The sequence below is a fragment of the Psammomys obesus genome, unplaced genomic scaffold, assembly GCF_907164565.1.
Source record: "Psammomys obesus unplaced genomic scaffold, mPsaObe1.curated_primary_1811, whole genome shotgun sequence".
Lineage (NCBI taxonomy): Eukaryota > Metazoa > Chordata > Mammalia > Rodentia > Muridae > Psammomys > Psammomys obesus.
In genome coordinates, this window is record NW_026596051.1 from 26,044,723 (window position 1) to 26,067,632 (window position 22,910).

The 22,910-nt window shown below is 36.3% G+C and overlaps 1 protein-coding gene across 1 annotated transcript in view; it reads left to right on the forward strand.

Annotated features, from left to right (window-relative positions):
- Cpeb2 (cytoplasmic polyadenylation element binding protein 2) overlaps window positions 1–22,375 on the forward strand; it is a 56,970-nt gene extending 34,595 nt beyond the window's left edge. The window contains exons 6-11 of the mRNA XM_055624074.1: window positions 7,534–7,704; window positions 8,869–8,958; window positions 12,975–13,093; window positions 13,244–13,358; window positions 16,620–16,801; window positions 18,399–22,375. Coding sequence (XP_055480049.1) covers window positions 7,534–7,704; window positions 8,869–8,958; window positions 12,975–13,093; window positions 13,244–13,358; window positions 16,620–16,801; window positions 18,399–18,626 — 905 coding nt within the window. The 3' untranslated portion in view covers window positions 18,627–22,375. The remainder of the gene's footprint in view (window positions 1–7,533; window positions 7,705–8,868; window positions 8,959–12,974; window positions 13,094–13,243; window positions 13,359–16,619; window positions 16,802–18,398) is intronic.
- The last annotated feature ends 535 nt before the right edge of the window (window positions 22,376–22,910 follow it).

The following is a 22,910-nucleotide window of genomic DNA, read 5'->3' on the forward strand; positions in this document are numbered from 1 at the left end:
TTCTTTCTTTCTTTCTTTCTTTCTTTCTTTCTTTCTTTCTTTCTTTCCTTCTGTCTGTCTGTCTGTCTGTTTGTTTTTCTAGACAGGGTTTCTCTGTGTAGCCTTGGCTGTCCTGGACTCTCTTTGTAGACCAGGCTGGCCTCAGACTCACATAGTGATCTACCTACGTATGCCTCCCTCTGTGCTGGAATTAAAGATGTGTGCCACCACACCCGGCTCCAAGTAACTTTCTAAAGGCTGCTATTAGTGAGCTGTGAAGAAAGTGGGAAGGTTGCATGTTCAAACCCACTTTCAGATCTGTGCTCTAGTTCACTTCACAGTGAAGTTTGTACGTTTGATCCTCTTGAAAAATTATTTACCAATCTGTGATTGTTTGTTTGGTTGGTTGGTTTGGCTTGGTACTTTTAAATAGTTCAGAATTCTTTTCATGTCAAACCTTTTTATCTTTTCTGTCTAGTAATTTGTGTTAAGTCAGTGGGCATAATCTTATATAAATAAAATGTGCTTAATTTTTAAGAGCAAGGTAACAGAATCAGTGGTTTTCTTATTATAGCTCAGCTCAGTAGCTGCAGACAATAATACAAAAAAAGGAAAACATTTAATTCCTTACTGCTCACATAGGGACTTGTTGCCTTCCTAGCTGTGTCTCCTCTTGGGAGCTATAAAGAGAGGAGCTTGGCTTCAGAGCCACCTAAGCAGCCAAATCTCCACACAGCTGGTGTAGTAGAAGAGGAAGCTCCAGTCTTTTTTCTCAGATTGTACACTGCGGCTGTAAAGGAGCTGTAGCTGTCCTATAGAGCTTTAGAGCTTGCTTAAATCTGCTGCTGCACTTCCAGTTTCGATGGTCAGATGAAAGTTTTACTTATTGAAACTAGCTGCTGAGAGATTTATTTGAATTTGGAAATATGTTGGCTTAGTAAGTAGTAGAAATATTTTATAATAAAAACCTGCATACCGGAAGAGCAGTTCAGAAAAAGGAGTAGTGGTGTTAGCCTGGCTGTCCTTCTATTTTCCCTTTACTTTCCCCTCATGCTGCTATATTAGCAAACCCTCTAGCCACCGGAAATCCTTTATTATGAACTTGTGCTGTAGATTTGATAGGCTAGTGAAATGGTATGTGTCCATTTTGGTTCTTCTTTTTCTTAGGATAAAGGTCTGTTCATTAAGGATGTGCCAAAATGAGTTAGTACAAGTGGCCAAAACCCAAGTCCTAGTTGGCACCAATGCCTTCGGGGTGGGACAGCATCGAATGTCACAAGGCCGTCTGACTTTCCGGTGGCCAGCTGGTTTTATAAAGAACTGTTTTCTTCCTTCCCACCTTTAACTGACCTTTCTGTGCAGCAAAGACCAGCACTTTTTGTTTTAAAGACTTCCTACTTGGCTTTAGTTAAATCAAGTTACTAGCAGAATGCCTTTGACATATTTCCAGTTTCTTAATAATATAAATAAGAACTTTAACTCAAGCTGGCTCTACATAATGATTTATGAACTATACTCTAGGGATGATCAAAGTATAATCATACTAGAAGTAATTGTGCAAAACCAAGATTCCTTTCTCTGAATGTCAGGGGCCTGGGGCCATGAGAATTTCTTCAGTATTAGGGAAGAGGAGGTTACGCGGAGGCTCCTTAACATCAGGAAAACTTGTCTTTCTTTTGTAGTTTGTTTGGTTCAGTGTTTCTTCCATCTTGTTCTGAGAGTGAACATACTTCTCTGGGTAAGAATAGTGTCAAGATTGTGCTAAGAACTGTGTAGGATTATTAAAGCTCTGTCACTCAGAATTTTCTATTCCTAACTCACAATCTATTCCTCGAATAGAGGAATAAGCAGCCATTTTCAAAGAATATATATAGGATAATTTGAATAGTATAAGTAAAGGAATTATTTTAATTAATGTACTAAGAAAACAGTTTTTCAGCAATTAACCCAAAAGTTGGTATATTGCATATGGATGAAAAGATAAGAAAAATAATTTTAGAGGGATCCAGTTTTGAAAGCTCAGTTGCTGAGCTTTGATATGCTCACAGTGTGTAGCCATGTAGATTTATATGCCACTATATACAATCAGTTACAAATGGTTTAATATAGAATATATTGCTTACTTATTTCCAGAATTTTCTCTCCAGTAATCTTTTGAAATGTAAGTGTTCAGGCCCTATCTTCCACGTCACTGATAAATAATTATAAGCCATCAAAGAAAGTGAGAAATATCTCTGAAGCATGAGAAAGGAAAAAAAAGGAACACTACAGTGGCTGCATATAGGGATAGCCAGCCAGGGCCTCTGGGTGCAGCCTCCTGTGTCTTAGCAGGGCTTAGGCTTGGTAGCAGCACTGGCATTATCTACTGTTTTCGTTTGTTTGTTTCCTACTTTGGTTACCTTGGTGCTCCATGATAACAGAGGTGAGTAGTAACTATGGCACAGAATGTACTGCTTGTAAAACTTAATTTAGTGCCCCAAAGAGACTGCTCTACAAGCTATACCCTGCCATACCAATTTTTAAAGAAAACAAAAATCTCAGTAAACTTAATTTTAAGGCAAATATACCTTGTAATTAAATTTTCAAAGATGTAACCTGCTAGGTTAGAATTGACTTTCTTGGCTCTTTACCGTCTATAAGGAAAGGGGCAAACTATTATTGGGGCAAAATATTTTCAAATAATTACAAATAATTTTTGTACATTAAGTAGTAGTTCTTTCCTTTCTAGAGAAACATACCAGATAAGTGACTGCTTGTTCAAACTGGTTCAAACTCAAAGGAAGTCAATCCTGAACCTACCTCTACTGTGTTGATAAATTACAAAAAAAAAAAAAAAAAATCCTTATATTATAATGGAATCTATTTACTACTTCTGTCCTAGAAAATAGGAAGAATATTAAGATTCACAGTAACTTTAAATACATATGATTTCATATTTTAAAAAAATTTATAACAATATTCTATAAATAAAATTATAGAAAAGCCCATAAAAGTCAAAGAATCTTGCTTAGGATTAATCTATAAATTAAATGGTTGATTTGTGCAAGATTTTTTTCCCTCCCATAACCCCTTCATTGATATGTTGAGAAATGTTTGTTCTAAAGTTCCAGAGTAAGTTCAGAATCTGTGAAATCAAGTGCAACAGTGTCTGGGTATGTGAGCAAAGCATCAGCATCAGCTTCTCTCTCTGCCATGCTTTCATTGCGCTGCATACACATTGTCCACACTGGTACATGAGATGGGGCCGGCCAGACAGCCAAGCCCAGAATGCAGTGCACCATTGCTTTGTATAGTACAGAGTTATAGGAACGACAACAACAAAAAAAAAACAACAACAACAAAACCCATGTAATTTCTAATCCCCTTTGTAAAAGCAGTTTGAAATGAGTAAGCTAAGTTATAGTTGTTGCAAGGAGGCTTGAATTTCTTACAAAAAGTATCCAATTTACTGATGGTAGATTCAATGAATTATTTATTTTTCTTCATGATTACCAGAAGGAACCATTGTATGTCTAGCTTGATTTTCCTAATGACTAAGAACAATGAACATGGAAAATCCTTTCATATAGTTATTTTTTAATTCAAGGATCTATATGTTTTGTTACTCCTTCTTTCAAATGAGTATTAAAATTCATTGTTTTTATGACTTTGAAAGAAAGGAATCACTGTTTTCTAGAGATGAAGACTCAGATGATTGTGACTAGTATGTGAAATGTTTTTAGCCATTGTGTTGCATCCTTTGTTCAGCTGAACTTTGGTTAATGGATCACATGGTCAATGAATGCTTACAGTAAGCACAGTACTCAGTTACTGATTGACTTAGTATTTTTGCAGTGAATTTGTCATGTAAGTATAAATACTATGTTATAGTTCATAAAAAATCATAAGTCATATTGGCTCACCTCTTATTTCTGTTTAGACTCTAAATATTTGCAATCTGTGTTTTTATTTTTTATCAAGATAAAAGTCTTTTAGGCTTTTGTTTATTGTTTTTATGGTCCGCAAAGTTTGCATAAAAATACTTCAAAATGAAATTGTGCACAAAATTTGAGCATGTCTAAATCCAGTCCAGCATTTGGATTAGTCATTTTAATTTCCCTAAATCTAGGCAGTTGTTACCCTACTCGTTTTACTTTTTTTTTAAATGAATAATTATTCAATTAAGATATGTTGAGAAATTAATTTACAATAAATATTAATTTTAATGGATTGATAGTGTTTTATCCCTTGATAAAAGGAAGGGAATAAAAGATGAAGAGAGGAAGGGAGAGAGGGAGGAAAGAAGCAGGTTGATCTCCCTAATCTGAAAATCCAGATTCTAAGAAATAGCAAAACAAGAACCATTCCTCGCCCAAGTGTTTCAGACACAAGATATTTGACCTATAACTTTATATTTAAGATTTTTTATTAATCACAAAATTATAGACTTCATTTCTCATTGGCCCCTACTTCTGACAACAAGGGAAATTTAGAAAATTAAATTTATAGTTACTTAGCATGAGTCTCTTTCAGAACAATTGAAATTCAATTTCAGTTGAAATTATCCATTGATTATTGCCTGTTGCTTTTCAGATATTTCTTCCTGTTATAGCCTATAAATTTTACAGTTATATCCAATGTACATTATCTATCAGCAACTTAACACAGTTCTCACCTCAAGAGAAAGATGACAGTTTATTTGGGAACCAAATATGAATGGCCACAGCCCAGGAACCCTGGTTCACATTGCCTCTACTGATGTGTTGCAGTGTGGAAGACTTTAAATGACTTTTATAGTCATAGAACTAAAGAAAGTCAAGTAAACTTGTGGTGATAAGAAGTCCAATAGTACCTTGTAGGAGTGCAGGAATAAGTTTTCTCTGCAGATTAAAGATTTTAAAGGCAAGAAAAATTTGAAAGGCAAGAAAAAACATTTTATTCAAAGAGGACAGTTTCATTAGTTTAAAAGAGAACCCTCGGGATAGCCAAGCTATAATCTTAGCAGCTGCCCAGAGAAACAGAAGTAGAAGAGAGAAGAACAATAACCAGGACCTTTAGTTAAGGAAGCACAAGGTCAGATACACAGTGGATAATCACTTAATGGAAGCAGAAGATTTATAGAAAGAGGAAGGAAGCCTAAAGTACCAAAAAAGATATTCATAGGGTCTGGAGAGCATTGGAGAAGGAAGGAAAATTAAATAGTTAAACCTTTCTGAATCTGGTACAAAGACATAGCCAAACTGGATGACGTTCTATAAGGATTGTGCTACAGGGGAGGGGTTCTGGGAAACAAAAGGATATTATTTCATTAAAGGGGTGGTTATTCCACCACCGTTAAAATAAACCCACCTACTGAGGAGTGAACTTTGGCCAGGTTATAGGCTGGCACAACTAGATTAACTCATTTATGTTTTGGGTAGGTTGGAGAGTTAGGTCTCCACCCAGGCTACAGATTCCATCTTCTTAACCAGAAGAAACTAGTTTTTCTTAATGGACTAGTACTATTGCTGTGTCAGTAGGCATGTTACAACAAAGTGAGAGATGTCTGCTACATGTCTCAGATGCCGTCTGATGGATAGTGTTGGCTTAGGGATTCACGGAAGCTATTCCAACTAACTCTCCATATTCATTCAGTCAGCTTTGTAGACTCTTTAACATGGTGTAGTTTTTTTGGCAGGGGACTCCATTTTACACTGGCTTGCTCCTTGTCACAGGTATATAGTTCGCCTCTTTTTCGCCAACCAGTTTTCCACAGTATGCCATGTTCCTGCTTTTCTTTATATCGCATAATCATGGGTTGCATATTTTAAGATGGTAGCATGTTAATGCTATTTTATTTAAGTATTTCTAGATTACAATACATGTTCTATAAAGTATATGCTTGTCTCTTTGTCCTAAAACTGCATTAAACATGTACTATATATCACTGCATGTGACACCCACCCAGCTTCTTGGAAACTGCTTGCATGAAATATCCAGACACCCTCAAACACAATTTTCATTGCTTGAAATTGTCATCTCACTTTGCTTAATTGTTCTTTTTTCCTTTTTCCCTCCTGATTTTTCTTTGATGCTTCTGCCATGGTGCTGTTTTGGCTTCTTTCTTTTTAAATCCTCCTTTTTATGATGGAAGTGCCATGCCATCCATTGCTCTCTGGAATTTCCATTACTGATACTGCAAATCATTTTCTTGGAAATTGGTTTTCTTGAAAAGATCACTTTTTTTTTTCTCCACTTATTTGCACCTTCACCCATGCATTTGTTTGTGAGTACCCAATCAGTGATTGAAGCCTCTGTGTGGTTTAACACATGCTGTTTCCTTGTACCTGTCTCTGACATTTACTTCTTTTATTCAGTAAATATGTGACTTTCTTTGGCCCCTTCCTTTCCATTGTTCTTTCTCATTAATTTCTTATCCTCATTTTCCAGTCTTCCTTATAGTTTTGGGATTCCCCTAATCTCAGCTGTTCATTTGTCTTCCGCAGTCATAGAAAGTTAGACTTTCTGAGCCTGCTGCACCCAGAGAGTTGGGTTGTTGTTTGTTCTGTTTTGTTTCATTTTGTTATTGTTTCCCACCTTCTAAATAAAATTTCTTCTTCTAAGGATAAATTCTGTTATCTTCAAAGGGCTTTTCTTTTATTCTGTCACTGTATGTTTCAGCCGTGAATTACCTAGTACCCTTGGAGATTGAAGAACTTAGCATGGTATTCTCTACACTATTGCTTTCCTCTAGTCTGCTTTTGTTGAAGCATTTTGAGTCTTTTTAAATATATATGTCATCCTTTCATGCATAGATCTTAACCTTGTGTACATTTCTTGAAGATAAGGATACTAGATTTTGTTGGGTCATTTTATTTTGTGTGATCATATGGAACATCTAATATCATTACTTTATAATATTGAATGACACATACCCTGTGAAGTGGGCTCAAATAGAAACTAGAATCCTAAGACATTGTTCTGTACCATCCACATGTACATAAGTCGCATTTATACAGTCATCTGATTATCACATATGGTAAATTATTTCGAGACCTCAGACGAGTACAGCTTGCTGCTTTGGTAGCACTTTATGTGTTTTCTTGGACTTTTTCTGTTTTGTTTCTTTCACAATGTCCTCTTACCTATTGGACTTAGGCTGTTTCCTTTCTACCACCAGTTTCTAAAGAATTTTGTTGCATGTTCAGACCTAAGTGTTTCTTATACATTAGGTTCTTACTTCTATGCATAAAGATTTTAATTGATCTAGTAGATGTATTGTTTCCTTTGTGCTGTAGTTATTGTCACATGACAATAACTTCATTTCTTTTCCTTTTCTTGGTGGGAATTGGACTTGGGGTCTCATCTATACTAGGCATCTGTTCCTGAAACACTTCCTCAGCTCAGTGACTGTTTCTGAGTCATACTTGAAATCACTTGTCTCTAGAACCTTGGCATGATATTGTGTGCATTTCCATTCACTTTTATTCCACTGTCAGCTTAGTGTCTAATCATTTAAATTCAACATCTATATGTTTGATTTCATTATCATTTTTAATATATGAGATTCAGTTTATATTTGTCCTTGTATTTTAGGTCGATCTTCCCTATTTCCAATAGATGATAGCTTGTTGGACGATGGTCACAGTGATCAAGTTGGTGTTTTAAATTCACCAACATGTTATTCAGCTCATCAAAACGGAGAACGAATAGAACGTTTCTCTCGAAAAGTTTTTGTTGGTGGGCTTCCTCCAGATATCGATGAAGGTAAGTTTGTCCTGCCTTTAAAACAAACAAAAACAAACAAAAAAATAAACAAACAAAAAGAAATACCATAGTAAAAAGTAATTTTGAGCCGTTGAAATATGAAGGTAATTGAATAAGTACTTTTAAGGTCTACTGTTTTTTTTTTTATCATATGCACATTTTCACTGTAATCATTTTTATTAAGATCTCCATGTTCTAGTTCATATCGTAATATTTAATGCAGAACACATTTGAAGACTTAATATTTGTGAGACTGTAACACACACATGTCCATGTGTACATGGACATGCCTGTGTATACATACATGGTGCAATAAATGGAACCAGCCATGAATCTCTGTCTGCAGTGTGTAAAATCAAAACTTAACTTTTTTACTTAAAAAATACAGGAACAGTACAAAATCCAATAAGGAAGTAGAAATGGAACATAAAATAGGAACTTAGTATTATACAAATGATAGTAAATGTGTAAAAACTGCAACGATAAAGAAAAGTAACTTAAGGTAAAGGTTAAAAACTTAAACTATCTTTGTAATGTTATGGGAAAGCTACCCATTCATTAATAGCCTGCAGAGAAGATATTGTTGTATTAGAGAAAATTTTCAGCTGTGTTTACACATCTGCAAATGTATTCTGCATATTTATATAATGCATATCCACTAGTTTAACATATATTAGAGTATGTCATTGAAATTGACTATATAATACTTGAAACTGTCTGACTAATGTCAGCCTTGGTATGTTGTAACAACATTATAGCTTGTCCTATTTTAGTACACCTTATCCCAACAAAAACATGGTTTTACCTGTAGACACCAATAGCTGTTTTAGTTAACTTGATAATAATGAGATGCTTAAGCCCAGTGGTGCTTATAATTGGGTATACTATAAAGCTGTTAATATTCATGTGACATGTGAAATATTAGGACTCACACTGAATACATTAGCTAGTGTTTGCTGCTTAAAAATGAAGTTATTTTGAATAAAATAGTTAAAATGTTAGTGTTTTAATAAGAGTATTAGATATGTTGCCTGTTGACATCATAATTATTCCTAAGCTATTTGACACTTTAGACATTAAATCTTCCAAGTTCTTAGAAATACGGTGTTTCTTGAGATGAATCATTGGAACTAATTTGTGATGCACAATCTGTACTCTCCTAAGATGAGATCACTGCCAGCTTCCGAAGATTTGGACCTTTGGTAGTAGATTGGCCCCATAAAGCAGAAAGCAAATCTTATTTTCCACCGAAAGGTAAGAGGTTCTTTATTAATATTTTCTGGGCTGAATGAGAGAAAATGAAATGATATCAATTATTTATTTGTAGCTTTCTTTTGAGTTGAACATAACCACCTTTATATAAATACTAGTGATTTTTGGACTGTGGAGATGGCTTTTCCAGTAAAGGCTCTGGTCACAAAAGCCTGAGTTCTACCCTAGATCCCACATAAAGATAGGAAGATAGGACTGGTCAGGTTGTTCTCTAATGCTCGCATATGCAAATAATAAATAAATAATAATAAATAAAATATTGTTTAAAAAGTTAATACTTTGTAAAAACTGTTAGCTTGAATTGAGTGGGGCAAAGGGATTTTAAGAACTACTCCAGTTTTACTTGAAGCCATTTAGGAGTCATAATATTTGACATACTTTCCTCAAAATTTTCTAATGACTTAATAAAGTTAAATCAATCTATGTTTGAATATTTCCTAAATAATGCTAAAGCATTATTCTATAAGTAGTGGTGACTCAAACTTAGGAAAGGTTTATTTCCATGCCATGAGATAAGAGGCAATGAAATGATTCATTTGTATTTTAGAAAAATAAAACCACGTAAGTAATTTCAATATTATAAGATATACATAAGTATTCAGGTGATAGTATGATACAGCATTGGGGAAGTAACTGGTTTGTATTTTTTACTCACTGTCAAGTACTATTTTTAAATGTCCCTCTGTATAAAAAAGTAAACTGCCAGAGGAGGAAGAAGCAAAATACCTCAAGCTAGGATCATGGGTAAAGTCTTTCTCAATGGGACTCCAGTTGCCCACGAAATAGGGTCTCATCCTAATGAAATTTAAAAGCTGTGCTTTGAAGGAAACAAGTAAAGAGACAACCTACAAAATGGGAGAAAAATCTTCACAACTATACATGTGACGTGGATTAATATCTAGAATACATAATGAACTCAAAATAACAACCAACAAGAAAGCACATGACCCAACCAAAAATGGACCTAGGAACTGAGTAGATTTCTTCAAATAAAACTTTAAGTTGCCAATAAGTCATTTATAAAACATGCAGTAGTTTAGTCATCAGAGAAGTGCAAAGTAAAACTACTTTGAGATTCTGTCTCACCCTATCACCATGAAAATAAAAGACAACAAGTGCTTGTAGGGTTGTGGGAAAGAGACTCTCTTTACTTTGTTCACTTGCCATTGATGACAGAGCAAAACTGGTACAGCCATCAAAAAAATGAGTGCACGGATCAAAATACAAAAAGTAGAGTTATCATTCGATCTGGTTGTACCACTCTCCAGTGTGTACCCAGGGGCCTTTCTATACACCACAGAGACCCTATTTATAGGAGGACGTGGGGAATGGAATCAGCCTGGCTCTCCATCAACTGATAAATAGGTAGTGAAAATGTCATTCAAGTGCACAGAGACTTTTATGCAACTGTAAAGAAAAATGAAGTTATGAAAACTTCAGGAAATTAAGTGAGGTCACTCAGAAGAAGAAAGAGAAATGTCACATGTCTCATTTGTAAATCCTAGTTTCTAAGTTTTGATGTCTGTATATTTATGTAGAAATGTGTATAACAGTCAGAAAACTAGAAAGGGACCCATAAGACAAAAGAGCTGTTCCTGGGGAAAGGTTACACTGCCAACTAGGAGAGAAGAGGGCAAAGAAGAGCTGGTTTGATTCCTCATTCAGAATTACAAATGTCAAACTATCTAAAGCAAATAAAGAAAGGATACATTGCAAACCTTTAGTTCACTATCATTAAAGCAGTTCTAGAAAGGCTAATTATAATTGCTGAGAAGATTAATAAGTCTGGATTAACACCTGTTCATCGATGATATTCTACTTAAACTTTCAACCATCCCCAAACTTGATTGCTCCAGCCACTCTTCTGTAGCTATGTGCTATGCGCTATCAATTTTTCCCTGTGGTCTGGCCATAGCAGCCGCGGAGAGGACAACCAGTGCTGTGCCTAAACCTTTGACTGCTGGGGTAAAGGCAAACCTGCATCTGTCCACGTGGTCTCACATCTTTCTAGGTGCTTTTTGTTAGTTCTCATCCTCTTCTAAGCTCCATGGTCTGCCCTAGTACTCCTCTGTGAAGTGTTCTCTTGTCATGAGTTTTTGTGCCTCTGACCTGGAACATTGCCTAATGTGTTTTTTGTTTTTGTCAATGGAGGTGGGGGCTGAAGGGATGGGATTCAAGGCAGGTTTTCTTTGTGAGGCCCTGGCTGTCCTGGAACTTTCTTTGTAGACCTGGCTGGCCTTGAACTCTCAGAAATCTTTCTCTCAAGTGCTGGGATTAAAGGCATGCACCACCACAACCTACTGTTGTGTGCCACCAAAACCTATTGTTTTGTTTTTATTTTAAATCTCAGATTAAAAGTTAATTGCTCACAGAAAACGTTGGGAACCCACATAATAAAGTCAACTTCTCTTCCTCATAGGCCATCCTAGCTTCCCACACTGTGTTTTTCTTTTTCACAGCACTCATAGTTGCAGCAGGATGTTGAAGAAATTATCTCTATTAATCAATTTATGTCTATAGTTTCTAAGACTATTCAAATATGTAAATATATGTTTTATAAATCATATATATGATATATATTATATGTATATAAAACATAGATTAGCAATTACTCAAAGGATAAAAACTCAAAAGGATAAAAAAGTTAATCCTACAAGATAGAGAAATTACTTTTACTTCTAATTAGGTGAGAAAAGCTTCATTGAGTTTGGGATCAAAAATAAGGGCTACTGTGTACTTTAAGTAGATAAGGAGGTTTTGAACAAACTTCTAGGTAGAAATTGAAATATGTCTTCAGGTTCCTTTCATAGACAGATATGTAAACAAAACCCAACAATCTGTTGCATACAAGAAATACACCTAAGTCACAAATATAGACATTACCTGAAAGTAAAGGGCTGGAAGATGGTTTTCCAAGCAAATGGATGCAAGAAGCAAGCAGGAGTAGCCATTCTAATATCTAATAAAATAGACTTTCAACCAAAATTAATCAAAAGATATGGGGAAGGTTGTTTCATACTCATCAAAGGAAAACTCCACCAAGAAGACACTACAATTCTGAACATCTATGCCCCAATACAAGAGCACCCACATATGTAAAAGAAACATTAATAAAACTTAAACCACACATAGATCCCCACACATTAATAGTGGGAGACTTCAACACCCCACTGTCAACAAAGGACAGGTCAACAAACCAGAAATTAAACAAAGAAACAATGACTCTAACAGAGGTCATGAATCAAATGGACCTAACAGACCTCTACAGAACCTTTCACCCAAACACAAAAGAATTTACCTTCTTCTCAACACCTCATGGAACCGTCTCTAAAATAGACCATATAGTTGGTCACAAAACAAGTCTCAACAGATACAAAAAAATTGAAATAATCCCATGTATCCTATATGACCACCATGGACCAAAGCTGGATCTCAACCCATTCTTAAAGAACAACATGTTCTGTTCCAGCTTCCATAAGGCTACTTGCGTGGTGTTGTTTGAAAGTTTCTAGGAATCCAGATTTTCCCCTCTAGGATGATTTCCTGGGCCTTTCCAGATATGCTCTAGTCCATAAATCTGCTCTAGAATTTACCACATGAGCGCTAAAGGAGACTGGCTGAAGAGAACACAGTGTCATGGGTAGATAGTATTACAACACCTTGAAGCTGACCTGAGCTGTGAAATTAATTTTGAACAAATTACTTAACCTCTGGCACCTCAGTTTTTCCTTCTGTAAAATGGGAATGTTTCATAGACTTGTATGAGTCAGCCTGGAAGTACTGCATTCCTGAGACTTACTGGCTCCTATTTTCTCTCTCCCTCCCTCCCTCCCTCCCTCCCTCTTGCCCACGTTGCGCACGTGCTCTCTGGCACACGCATGTGTTCCATGGAATATTTTGTTCTTTGGAAGGCAAAATGAGTTAAACCTATTTGATGGGCTTTATGTCTCTTTTAACAGCACTTAATTGACATGCAGCATCATTTTTCATGGTTCTAGGCTATGCATTCCTTCTCTTTCAAGAAGAGAGCTCAGTTCAGGCACTCATTGATGCTTGTATTGAAGAAGATGGAAAGCTCTACTTATGTGTTTCCAGCCCTACTATCAAGGACAAACCTGTAAGTAAACACCACATGAACCATGGCCTATAAAAGCAGGTTTTGAAAACAGTATTTTTAAGTTACTGTTTAAAAATTAAGACTGCATTAAAAAAAAAAAAAAAAACTAAACAGTAAAAGGAGTAAGACCATATGTAATTTTCTCCATAGGTTCAAATCCGTCCTTGGAATTTAAGTGATAGTGATTTTGTCATGGATGGTTCTCAGCCTTTGGATCCTCGAAAAACAATTTTTGTTGGAGGAGTTCCTAGGCCATTAAGGGCTGGTAAGTAGAATCTCTAAGTCAGAAATATTTGGATTTTCTTTTTTACCTGATTTTGGTGTCTAAGGAAGTATGAATTGTTCTGCATTTAAGTTACTAAATGTTAGTATTTTAATATACTAAAGTTAGTATTTTAGATGAGTGAGTTATACTGTTCTGTTTCTCAGTGACCAGGAACCAAAAATCTGAAGGATGCCTAATAGGATATAATTATACATGTGAAAATTTACTATATATGCATGCTATATATTATCACACCGTCTAAAAGTACTAGTGATTTTTGTCTCTGCAATTAGACTCTTCAAGTCAGGGAGATATGAATTAACTATTCACACATGTAAATGCTTAAAGAATGTAATGGCTGCTGCAAAGAATAAAGATTAGAAATAGAAATACATATGTGCATGTTTACATATATTTATATATGTGTTCATGTTTAGAATATGCTATGAGGTGACATCTTAAAGATATTTGAGCTGGTGAAAAGATGGACGAGAGTTTGGACCATTGTGAAAAGTGTGTTTCAGACAAAGCGAACAGCTTATTCAGAAGTCTTGTGTGAAAAGCAGAGGATATTCATGGAGGGACTGTATAAAACAGAATGACCTAGAGATATACAGAGTTATAGGAGAGATACAACTCTAATGGAATAATTTGCATTTATCCCCAGAACAAGAGGAGTTTTTAAGCAAGAGATATAATCAGATAGATTTTTGGAAGATCAGATAAGCTGATGACTCAGAAGAGAAAACAGGCTGTGACTATGTATGAGTAGGCCAAGTAGGGCTCTTTTGCGGGGTTGGTTAAGTGTCAGTGAAGAACCAGGCGTACAGATACCCGAATACTTAGATAAAAAATAGAAGGTTGCTCCCCTACCAGTGGACATGGGGAGGAGCATGCATGGGAAGGAGGAAGGAAGGAAGGAAGGGACTGGGAGGGGAGGAGGGAGGGAACTAGAGGGGGGATACAGAGTAAATAAAGTGTAATTTTAAAATAAAATAAAATTAAAATTAAAAAAAAGAAAATAGAAGGTTGAATCTCATCTTTAGTCGTAAGCTGCTGGGTGGTTGCTGATACCTTGTACATAGCTGTGGAAATAGCACAGGAGGGGTAGGTTAAAAGAGACTGTGGTCTTGGGTCTGAATATAAGTTCATGGTCGCATTCAGAAGTCTGAAGTAGAAATTTCAATTAAACCATGTGGTAGCTAGAATGGTGTTTTTAAAAATAAGTATTTCTAGTGTTTTGGAAACAAACGGGAGAGGAGGAATTGAAGACAAACAGATAAACCTGTTTCCATAAACCTAATTAAAAAAAAAAAATGATACTAGCTTAAAACAGGATCACTGATGGAAGTAAGCAGATTGGATTCTCATTATGTTCTGAAAAGCAAGTTCATGGGATTATCTGTATAGTGGAGATGAAAGTGAAGGATGAAGGCAGAAATCTTGGCTTGGTAACTTGATCCTCTCTGTTGCCTACACAATTGAATCAAGAAAAATTCATTGGATCATATTTCATGAAATAGAGGAAAGTCATGTTTATGTGATCTTTTTTAGCATGTTGTGTGTTGCAGTATTACAAGAAGTTGCCTGGTAGATGGCTGCTTTGTTGAGTATGGAATTCAGATACAAATTCAGGAGTTTAAGGCACACAGGTAGTGTGTACCTTAAATACATGACAGAGTGTAGACAAAGGTACAAAGACATTGAAACGTGAGACTCAAATGTCATCAGTGAAGTGAATTATCAGCAAAATGGTAAAATATTTCCAGACAAGTAGATTAGCTGTGATCAGTGCTTCTAGCAAGAAGCTTGAGCACCAGAGTTATAAAGGGGAGGAAGTAGATCTCAACAAGAACAATTAAAGTGGAGTCATCGTATGATAATCTGATCAGTTAGGTTGTACAGACAGATAGGAGGCCAATCTGAATACAAATCTGCCACCGGGGTGATTGGTGATTGGTCAAATTGGTCACCAGGGTGATTGAGCTAATCCTAGCCTCCTTCACCATGTTGTCTGTCCCTTCCAACCTTCATGCTCTGTCAGAGAAGATAAGATTTCTTGTAGAGAGAAAGAGGACCCAGGGTACAATGATCAATCCTCACTTAGAAAGGCAAATGGGATGGACATTGGACTAGGAGCAAACAAGTAACAGGACAGGAGCCTACCACAGAGGCCCTCTGAAAGACTCTACCAGTGTATCAAAGCAGATATTAATACTCTAGCAGTGTATCAAAACAGATATTAAGACTCATAACCAAACCTCTGGCAGAATGCAGGAAATAAAAAAGGGGGGGGGGAGTTAATACGACTTGGAGAGGACAGGAGTTCCATAAGGACCAAATATATCTGGGCACAGGGGTCTTTTCTGAGACTGTTTCTCCAAACAAGGACCATGTATGGATGCAACCTAGAACCCCTGCTCAGACGTAGCCCTTGGTAACTCAGTATCCAAGTGGGTACCCTAATAAGGGGAATAGGGACTGTTTCTGATATGAACTCATTGGCAGGCTCTTTGGCCTTTCCCCCCACCCCCACCCCAGGAGGAGCAGCCTTGGTAAGCCACAGAGGAGGACTTTGCAGCCAATCCTGAAGACACCTGATAAACCAGTATCAGATGGAAGGGGAAGAGGTTCTCCCTTATCAGTGGACTTGGAAAGGGGCAGGGAGGACATGAGGGTGGGAGGGTGGGGTTGGGAGGGAAAGAGGGAGTGGGATACAGCAGGGATACAAAGTTAACAAACTGTAACTAATATTAAAAAAATGAAAATTAAAAAAAAAATTTCTTGTAGAGGAGGACAGTCCTTAAGGAAGAAAGGACTGCATGTAGAAAGAAGTATGAGCTACAGGGGGCGGGGTTTGACAAAGCAGTTTCCTTCCATAAAGAAAGTGAATGAGACAGATATGCAGGTGAAAGAAGTAAGCAGATGGTGAAAGAGTTGGAATAAAAAAAGTGTGTGTGTGTGTGTGTGTGTATATATATATATATATATATATATATGAAATATCTACATCAGATGATAAGAATGCATATGGTGGTGATGAGGATAACTTTACTGTAAGCAAGTGGTTTGGGGTTGCTTTGTTTTGACTTGTTTTTTAAGGCTCAGAATGTAACTATGGTAGACTGCCTGCCAGCACGTGCAAAGCTCTGGCTCCCACAGAGCTTTGCTTAACAGCTGCTTTGTGTTAGTGTTCTCTTGATTTGCAGTTGTTGATTTACTGTCTTCTCACCTTCAATGTGCATGTCTTTCCTTTTGAAGTGGAACTTGCTATGATCATGGACCGGCTGTATGGTGGTGTATGTTACGCGGGAATTGATACAGATCCAGAACTAAAATACCCAAAAGGTGCTGGGCGAGTTGCTTTCTCCAATCAGCAGAGCTATATTGCTGCCATCAGTGCTCGATTTGTTCAGCTTCAGCATGGTGATATTGATAAACGTGTAAGTTACATATTATTAACACCACAAGGAGTTAATAATATGGCTCAGACTTTACTCCCCTGTCTCCTAGCATTATATCCTTGAAATATAAATTTCTCGATATACTGTAAGCTTGAGTCATTACACAAATTTAAAGCTATTTAAAGTGATTTAAAGCGATTTCAAAAATTTTTATCAACCAGTAAGTTCCAACTACTTGCCCAACTGTGGAGGCAGTTTATACAAGCTTCTGCTCAAGAAAGCTTAGGACAGAGCCAACTCTCTGCCGTTGGCACCACAATCTCAGGTGAACAGCCCTCTCTGTGCCACTTCCTGACTTGTAACATGGAAGGAGTACTAGTTTGTCTCTGTTATTTTGAGGACTGAGTAAATTTCACATGTCCACAGGAACTTTGAAAAGTTGGTCCACAGGAAGTGATAATTAAGAGTTAATTTTCATTTATGAAAACCGAAATTCAGAAACCTAAAATTGAAAACATTAGTTCATTCTTGGCATAGATTGGCCACCAGTGTAGCAGCTTTAAGAAGCCTTCTAAATGACGGCTGCAGGCTGTCCTGTTGGATAACTTTGAGCGCTGATTGCCATCTAAAATAGGAGAACAAGCTACTAATTTGCATACCTGCTTCACACTAAAGTCTGTGAATTGTTCACAACTATTCTAAAATAATGACACCATCCAGTCAGCCAGAGACAACAGCCTAGATTCATTCATGAAATTCAAGAAAGCTGGGCTGCTGCAGCTTGAAAGCACCGGACATTGCTTTACAGCGAGATTCTCAGGTATTATATCTTCCATGAGTAATTTTAACCCTCCCAGCTCCAACAGAGTCTGCCAGAGTCACTCTGCAGATGTGGAAAACAGGTCAAGAGAGCCTGTTTAGAGCCACCTCAAATCTGACATCACTTGCTGAATCAATCCTTCACGGTGGGACTTAACTTCATAAGAGTTTATAAAGAAGTCTGGACATGCCTTGAATCATATTAGGCACAGTTCTGGCCTGTTTGCGGCAGTTAATGACAAGCAAGGTGCAGCTCTGACCTGTTGCAGAAAGGCTGCTGTAGTCCTAGGCTGTTGGGTTTCATCAGCTTACAGATGATACTAGAAAGAAGAAAAATCTCAGAAGAAATTTGTCTTTCATAAAGGGCTGACAATCCCTTGCGAGTTTTTCTCACAATTTGAAAATAGTAGTGCTAGCATACAGGGTTTCAAAGATGTTACACAAGTGAAAAGAATGTCTTAAGTCTTGAAAGTGGGTTTTGTTTTGTTTTCTCTTTCTCTCTTTGGAAAATAGAGTAAAATAGCACTAGTGACTCCTGAAGGAAACATGTTGAAATAAGTGAATTAGTGTTTCCACTTAAGCTTCACAGCCAGTTATAAACATGAAACATGACACACAATGTATTTAGCACAGCAGCAAACCGGTTTTCATTTACCCTTTTTTTTTTTTTTTTTGAGTGGGTGGGGGGAAGCTGTTTCCTTAAGACACTGCCTACTTTCTCTTCCTTTTCTCTTAGAACATTATACACACTTAAAACCATTCTAAATTTTTATTCCTGAAGCTGACTCCAATGAAATTTTTCCTTCTCTGTTTCTAGGTGGAGGTAAAGCCATATGTGCTAGATGACCAGATGTGTGATGAATGCCAGGGCGCACGCTGTGGTGGAAAATTTGCCCCCTTTTTTTGTGCCAATGTCACTTGCCTGCAGTATTACTGTGAGTTTTGTTGGGCAAATATCCACTCTCGTGCAGGACGTGAGTTCCATAAGCCATTGGTGAAGGAAGGTGCTGATCGTCCACGTCAGATCCACTTCCGCTGGAACTAAGTGTAGCAAACTGGCCTCGTCTAACAAGGAAAGAAAGGGTGCATGTGGCTTACTGTGCTGAAGATACTGACATGCAGAAGAAATAAGTGCATTCTTCTGCTTTTCACCCAGCTCTCGATACATGCATCGTTATCAGCAGCCAAAACACTACAAGCCTCTTGTTTTTCACCAAAACCCTACATCTCAGGCTTACTAATTTTTGTGATATTTTCATGTTAAAATAAAATGTTTTTTTGTATTTTCTCCAAGTTATTTTTATATGTAAAGTTAAAATTAGATATGAGAATGTTTTGCGTAGGGGCAACAGAGTCTGCTGCTATATAGTGGGTGAAGCGTGCACTTATTTCTTAACATGGGTTTTTAACGTCAAGATCTGCCCCAGTACTTTACCAAAGGTAGCAAATAATAGTGAGGATGGAATATGTCTGCTACAAATGCTTATTTTTATTGTTGCTGTTTCAGTGTGTACATAAACTAAAAATTAGGGTTGATTTTGTTGCTCTCCATTTTGACTTGCAAGAAATAATACCTCAAGATAATCTGATTTATTAGCTATTTTTAAACATTTTTAATCACAAGCTGTATTAGCTTTGCTGCTATATAGGTGTTATGTGTAAATGTCACCTATTAATACGGGATTGAAAACGTTAGAGACAAACTGCATTGCGGATGAAATGCAGGCAGCACAATATGGCCAAAACTGCCATAGTTTAGAATGTGAAACAATGCATGTTTACTTACCTGTGTCCACCATATGCATGCACTAGGACATTAACTAACGAGGTGAGGTATTGCAAATGTTCAAAAAGCTCTCTTGAATCTAGGTAGCATGAACAAATTATAAAATTTGTTTCTTTACAAAAAAGCAAACTTGCATGCATTATTGTGACTTCAAGTTAAAAATGTTGTCCTACATGTGTACTATATGCAAATTAGTTTTAGATTAGAGAGTGCAGCCATTTTGTGATCTGGTCAGTAGTGGAATTCGATTTTATGCAGACTGGATGTAATATTTGTAATCCCTGTGCAATTTTGTGACGTGCGGTTCTAATTCATGTGCAGTGATATAGTATAGATAAAAGATTGAATAAATGAAAAACACATGAATTTTAAAGAAAGTTGATTTTAGCCCCTTTGATAGTTCATGGTTAAGACATCCTTGAAAAACCAAAGATGGCCAGCACACTGCTAACCAGTCACCGAATGTGAGACCCATGAAAAGCCCATTCTTTAAAAGAGGGTTTTATAGAAGAACACAGGACTTTAGTGAAGTCAAAATGGAGATGGGAAAATAAAACAGATGGCTAGTTGCGTAAATTTACCTTTCAGACAATGGTGAAATCTGGCTTAAATCTGCTTACGTGTTTGACCTATGTATATGGGGTCTTCTGTCTGAACTGGGGTCACTGTTGCATGGAGCATTGTTATTCTTAATGGTTAAGAATTGCTTTTTTAAAACTTTGATGAAGGAATTTCAGTAATGACTTTGCTTGCAGTTTTTTTTTCTTTTTTCTTTATTGAGGGAGTTGCGTGGAAACATGCACAGTTCTGACCTAGAACATAGTTCATGGTGGTTTTCCTCTTTAGAGCATCCTAACCGCAGCTAGCCCCTGTGTTAATGATGTAGGAGTTACTCTGCAGTCTAAGCAAAGCACCCCACAATGGTATTTTTTTTTTTTTTTTTTAATGCAGAACTAAGATTTTTGACTCTGAAGAGAGAAAATTGCAAGGGTATGGCCTGTGCAGCAAACCCTTGGGACAATCCTTCACATGAGCAAAGTGCTGATCTCAACATTGGTTGTTGATGGTGTGCTTTTTTGTACTGTAAAAATATGTGGTTCATGTCTAACTCTGCTGTTTTATTGTGGTTGTGGCTCAAGTTTTTAATGTTTGAAGTTGATGCTGTTTTCAGAGGAGCTCTTTACTAATTTATTTGTCAGTGTCCCTACTTGTTACTTCCCATGACCCTCCAGAGTTTCTGGAGCATTCTTTTCTACCCTTACCCCGCCAGACCTTGATCCATTTTGACATTTGTTATGCACTATTTTTATATCTCTGTGAGAGATTTTTCCAACAGTCAGCTATTTTATGGCACACTTTTTTTGACTGATGACATCTCCTTTGCTATACCTCAATTTTTGGAATTTAGGAAAGAAATCAGTAGTTTTGCAATGTTAATTATTTAGATATTTAATTTCGCAGATTTTTAAACTTTATTTTCATAATTTCTGCTTAATGTTTAAAATTGAAGAGCCTTTTCATGTATTAAATAATGAACTCTAAAATAAATTATATGATAAAATAATTGGAGATGCCGAAAATCATTTTCCCTTCTTAAATGGAAATATTTGAAACGAAGGGAAATGCAACAGAGCACCCATTCCCACCAGGGTGAATGTGACAGAAATGCTGGTTTGTGTCACCTTCATTTGTTAGGACAAAGCTTATTGGTCTAATATTTTGTTCCTCCCTGCCTCACCCCTGATTTGTTTCTTTTTCTGTTTGTTTGGGGATTATTTTTTTCTTTTATGTACTACATTCTTATTTTCTAACTGTTAAAACACTGTATTAGAGTTTTTTTTAATTTACAGATCATATTTATTTTACTATTTTTGTAGAAAATTATTAATTTTGATTGTATTTTTGTATTTTCAAAGCTTCTTCATTTGTGTTCCCTAAATATTCATATTGCTGCCCAAAAGTATGAATGACTGTGGAGGAAAAAGTACTTTAAAAAATCCACACTTTTTGTTAAGAAGGAAACATTTAGCATTTATATATTTGTGTATGGAAAACACTTGATATTTTATCCCTGTTGCATCTGGCTGCACGAGCCTCTCCTCACAGATGCCGCAAAACTTGAATATAACACATTTTGGAAGGCTGACTAACCTCGATTCTGTGTTGTGATGTGCAATACTGTTTCTAATGTTTGTATAAAGATACAGTGTAAACCTTTTTAATGCAAATTTATTTTTTTCATTGCATATTTTGCAGACTTTATCCACAGTGTCATTTTTTACTGTCAGAAAAGATGCCCCTTTTGTCATTGCAACTATTTTTTAAACCCAGAAATCTTTGTACTGATGTAAATGATTGTAGTTATTTTGGATAGTGTTTTGCTAACAAAAGGAGAGACTTTTTTCATGCATATTTCTATTTTGTTTTTTTGGGTTTTATTTTATTTTAATAGTAGTAAAATACTTGGAATAATTTTTCATATTCTTGTCATTAATATTATTTTGTATTTTTATGTGAAAATATATAATTTTATGACACTAATTGCTAAAGTTTATTTTATGTTGAATTATTTTTGGAGCTGAAATCTTTGTAATATTAAAGCAACTAGTTTCTAATTCCCAGTTTCTGTATAGAATCGCACAAGTGGTTTATGGAGTGTTTGGATTGTAACTATAAATGGTTCTTTGATATGCAAATTAATATTTTCAGTTGATTTTATTTTATATTCCTAATGGGGTGTTAAAGCCGTTTTTTATTTTTTTCTAAATAAAAAAAGAGAACCCATGCTTTTATGGACACTAGGTAAAACGCCTTCAGCTTAAAATTTTTGTTAAATAATTTAGTTTATTTTATTGTTATCTTCCAGGTGTCTAAATCTCCAGTCTGTCTGTTGTACTGGTAATTTAACTCTGTAATGGAATAGTTTGCTGCCAACTATTTATATTAAGTAATTTTTAAATATTTGTAATATTGTTGACTGACTAATAAACTATTAAGTTATTGGCATAGCTGTGGAATCTTTCTCTATAGTTCACATCTTTCACACTACCTGTCAGGAGCAATGACAATTTGCTCAGTGGCAACAATATCTTAAGAAGCTTGGGCCACTCCACATTGTAGTAGAAGGTTGAGAGAGGCTCCAGAAACTAGCTGTGCAGAATTCCTCAGTATTTCAGCCTGGAAGCCCCTTCGTGTTCATGCCCCTTCCTGCACCTAGCCCTCACACACCTTTGAAATCCCCCACACTCCCCTCTGAAGTGCTACCTTATCCGACTTGATTCTGTACTCCAAAAATGAGTAAGTCAAGACTCGCTAGATAGTACAGAGGTTAAGAGTACTGATGCTCTTCCTGGGGATTCCATTTTGCTTCCCAACACCATCCTGGGCAGCTAACAACTGCCTGTAGCTCCAGGCCCCTGGAACTAGAGCACCAGCATACATGTGCACGTATGAACAGACATATAAACAGACCTTTAAAAATAAAGTTAGTCACTATTAAACAGATCTAATGATCTTGCTTTAGATTCATGCTACTAGCACCCA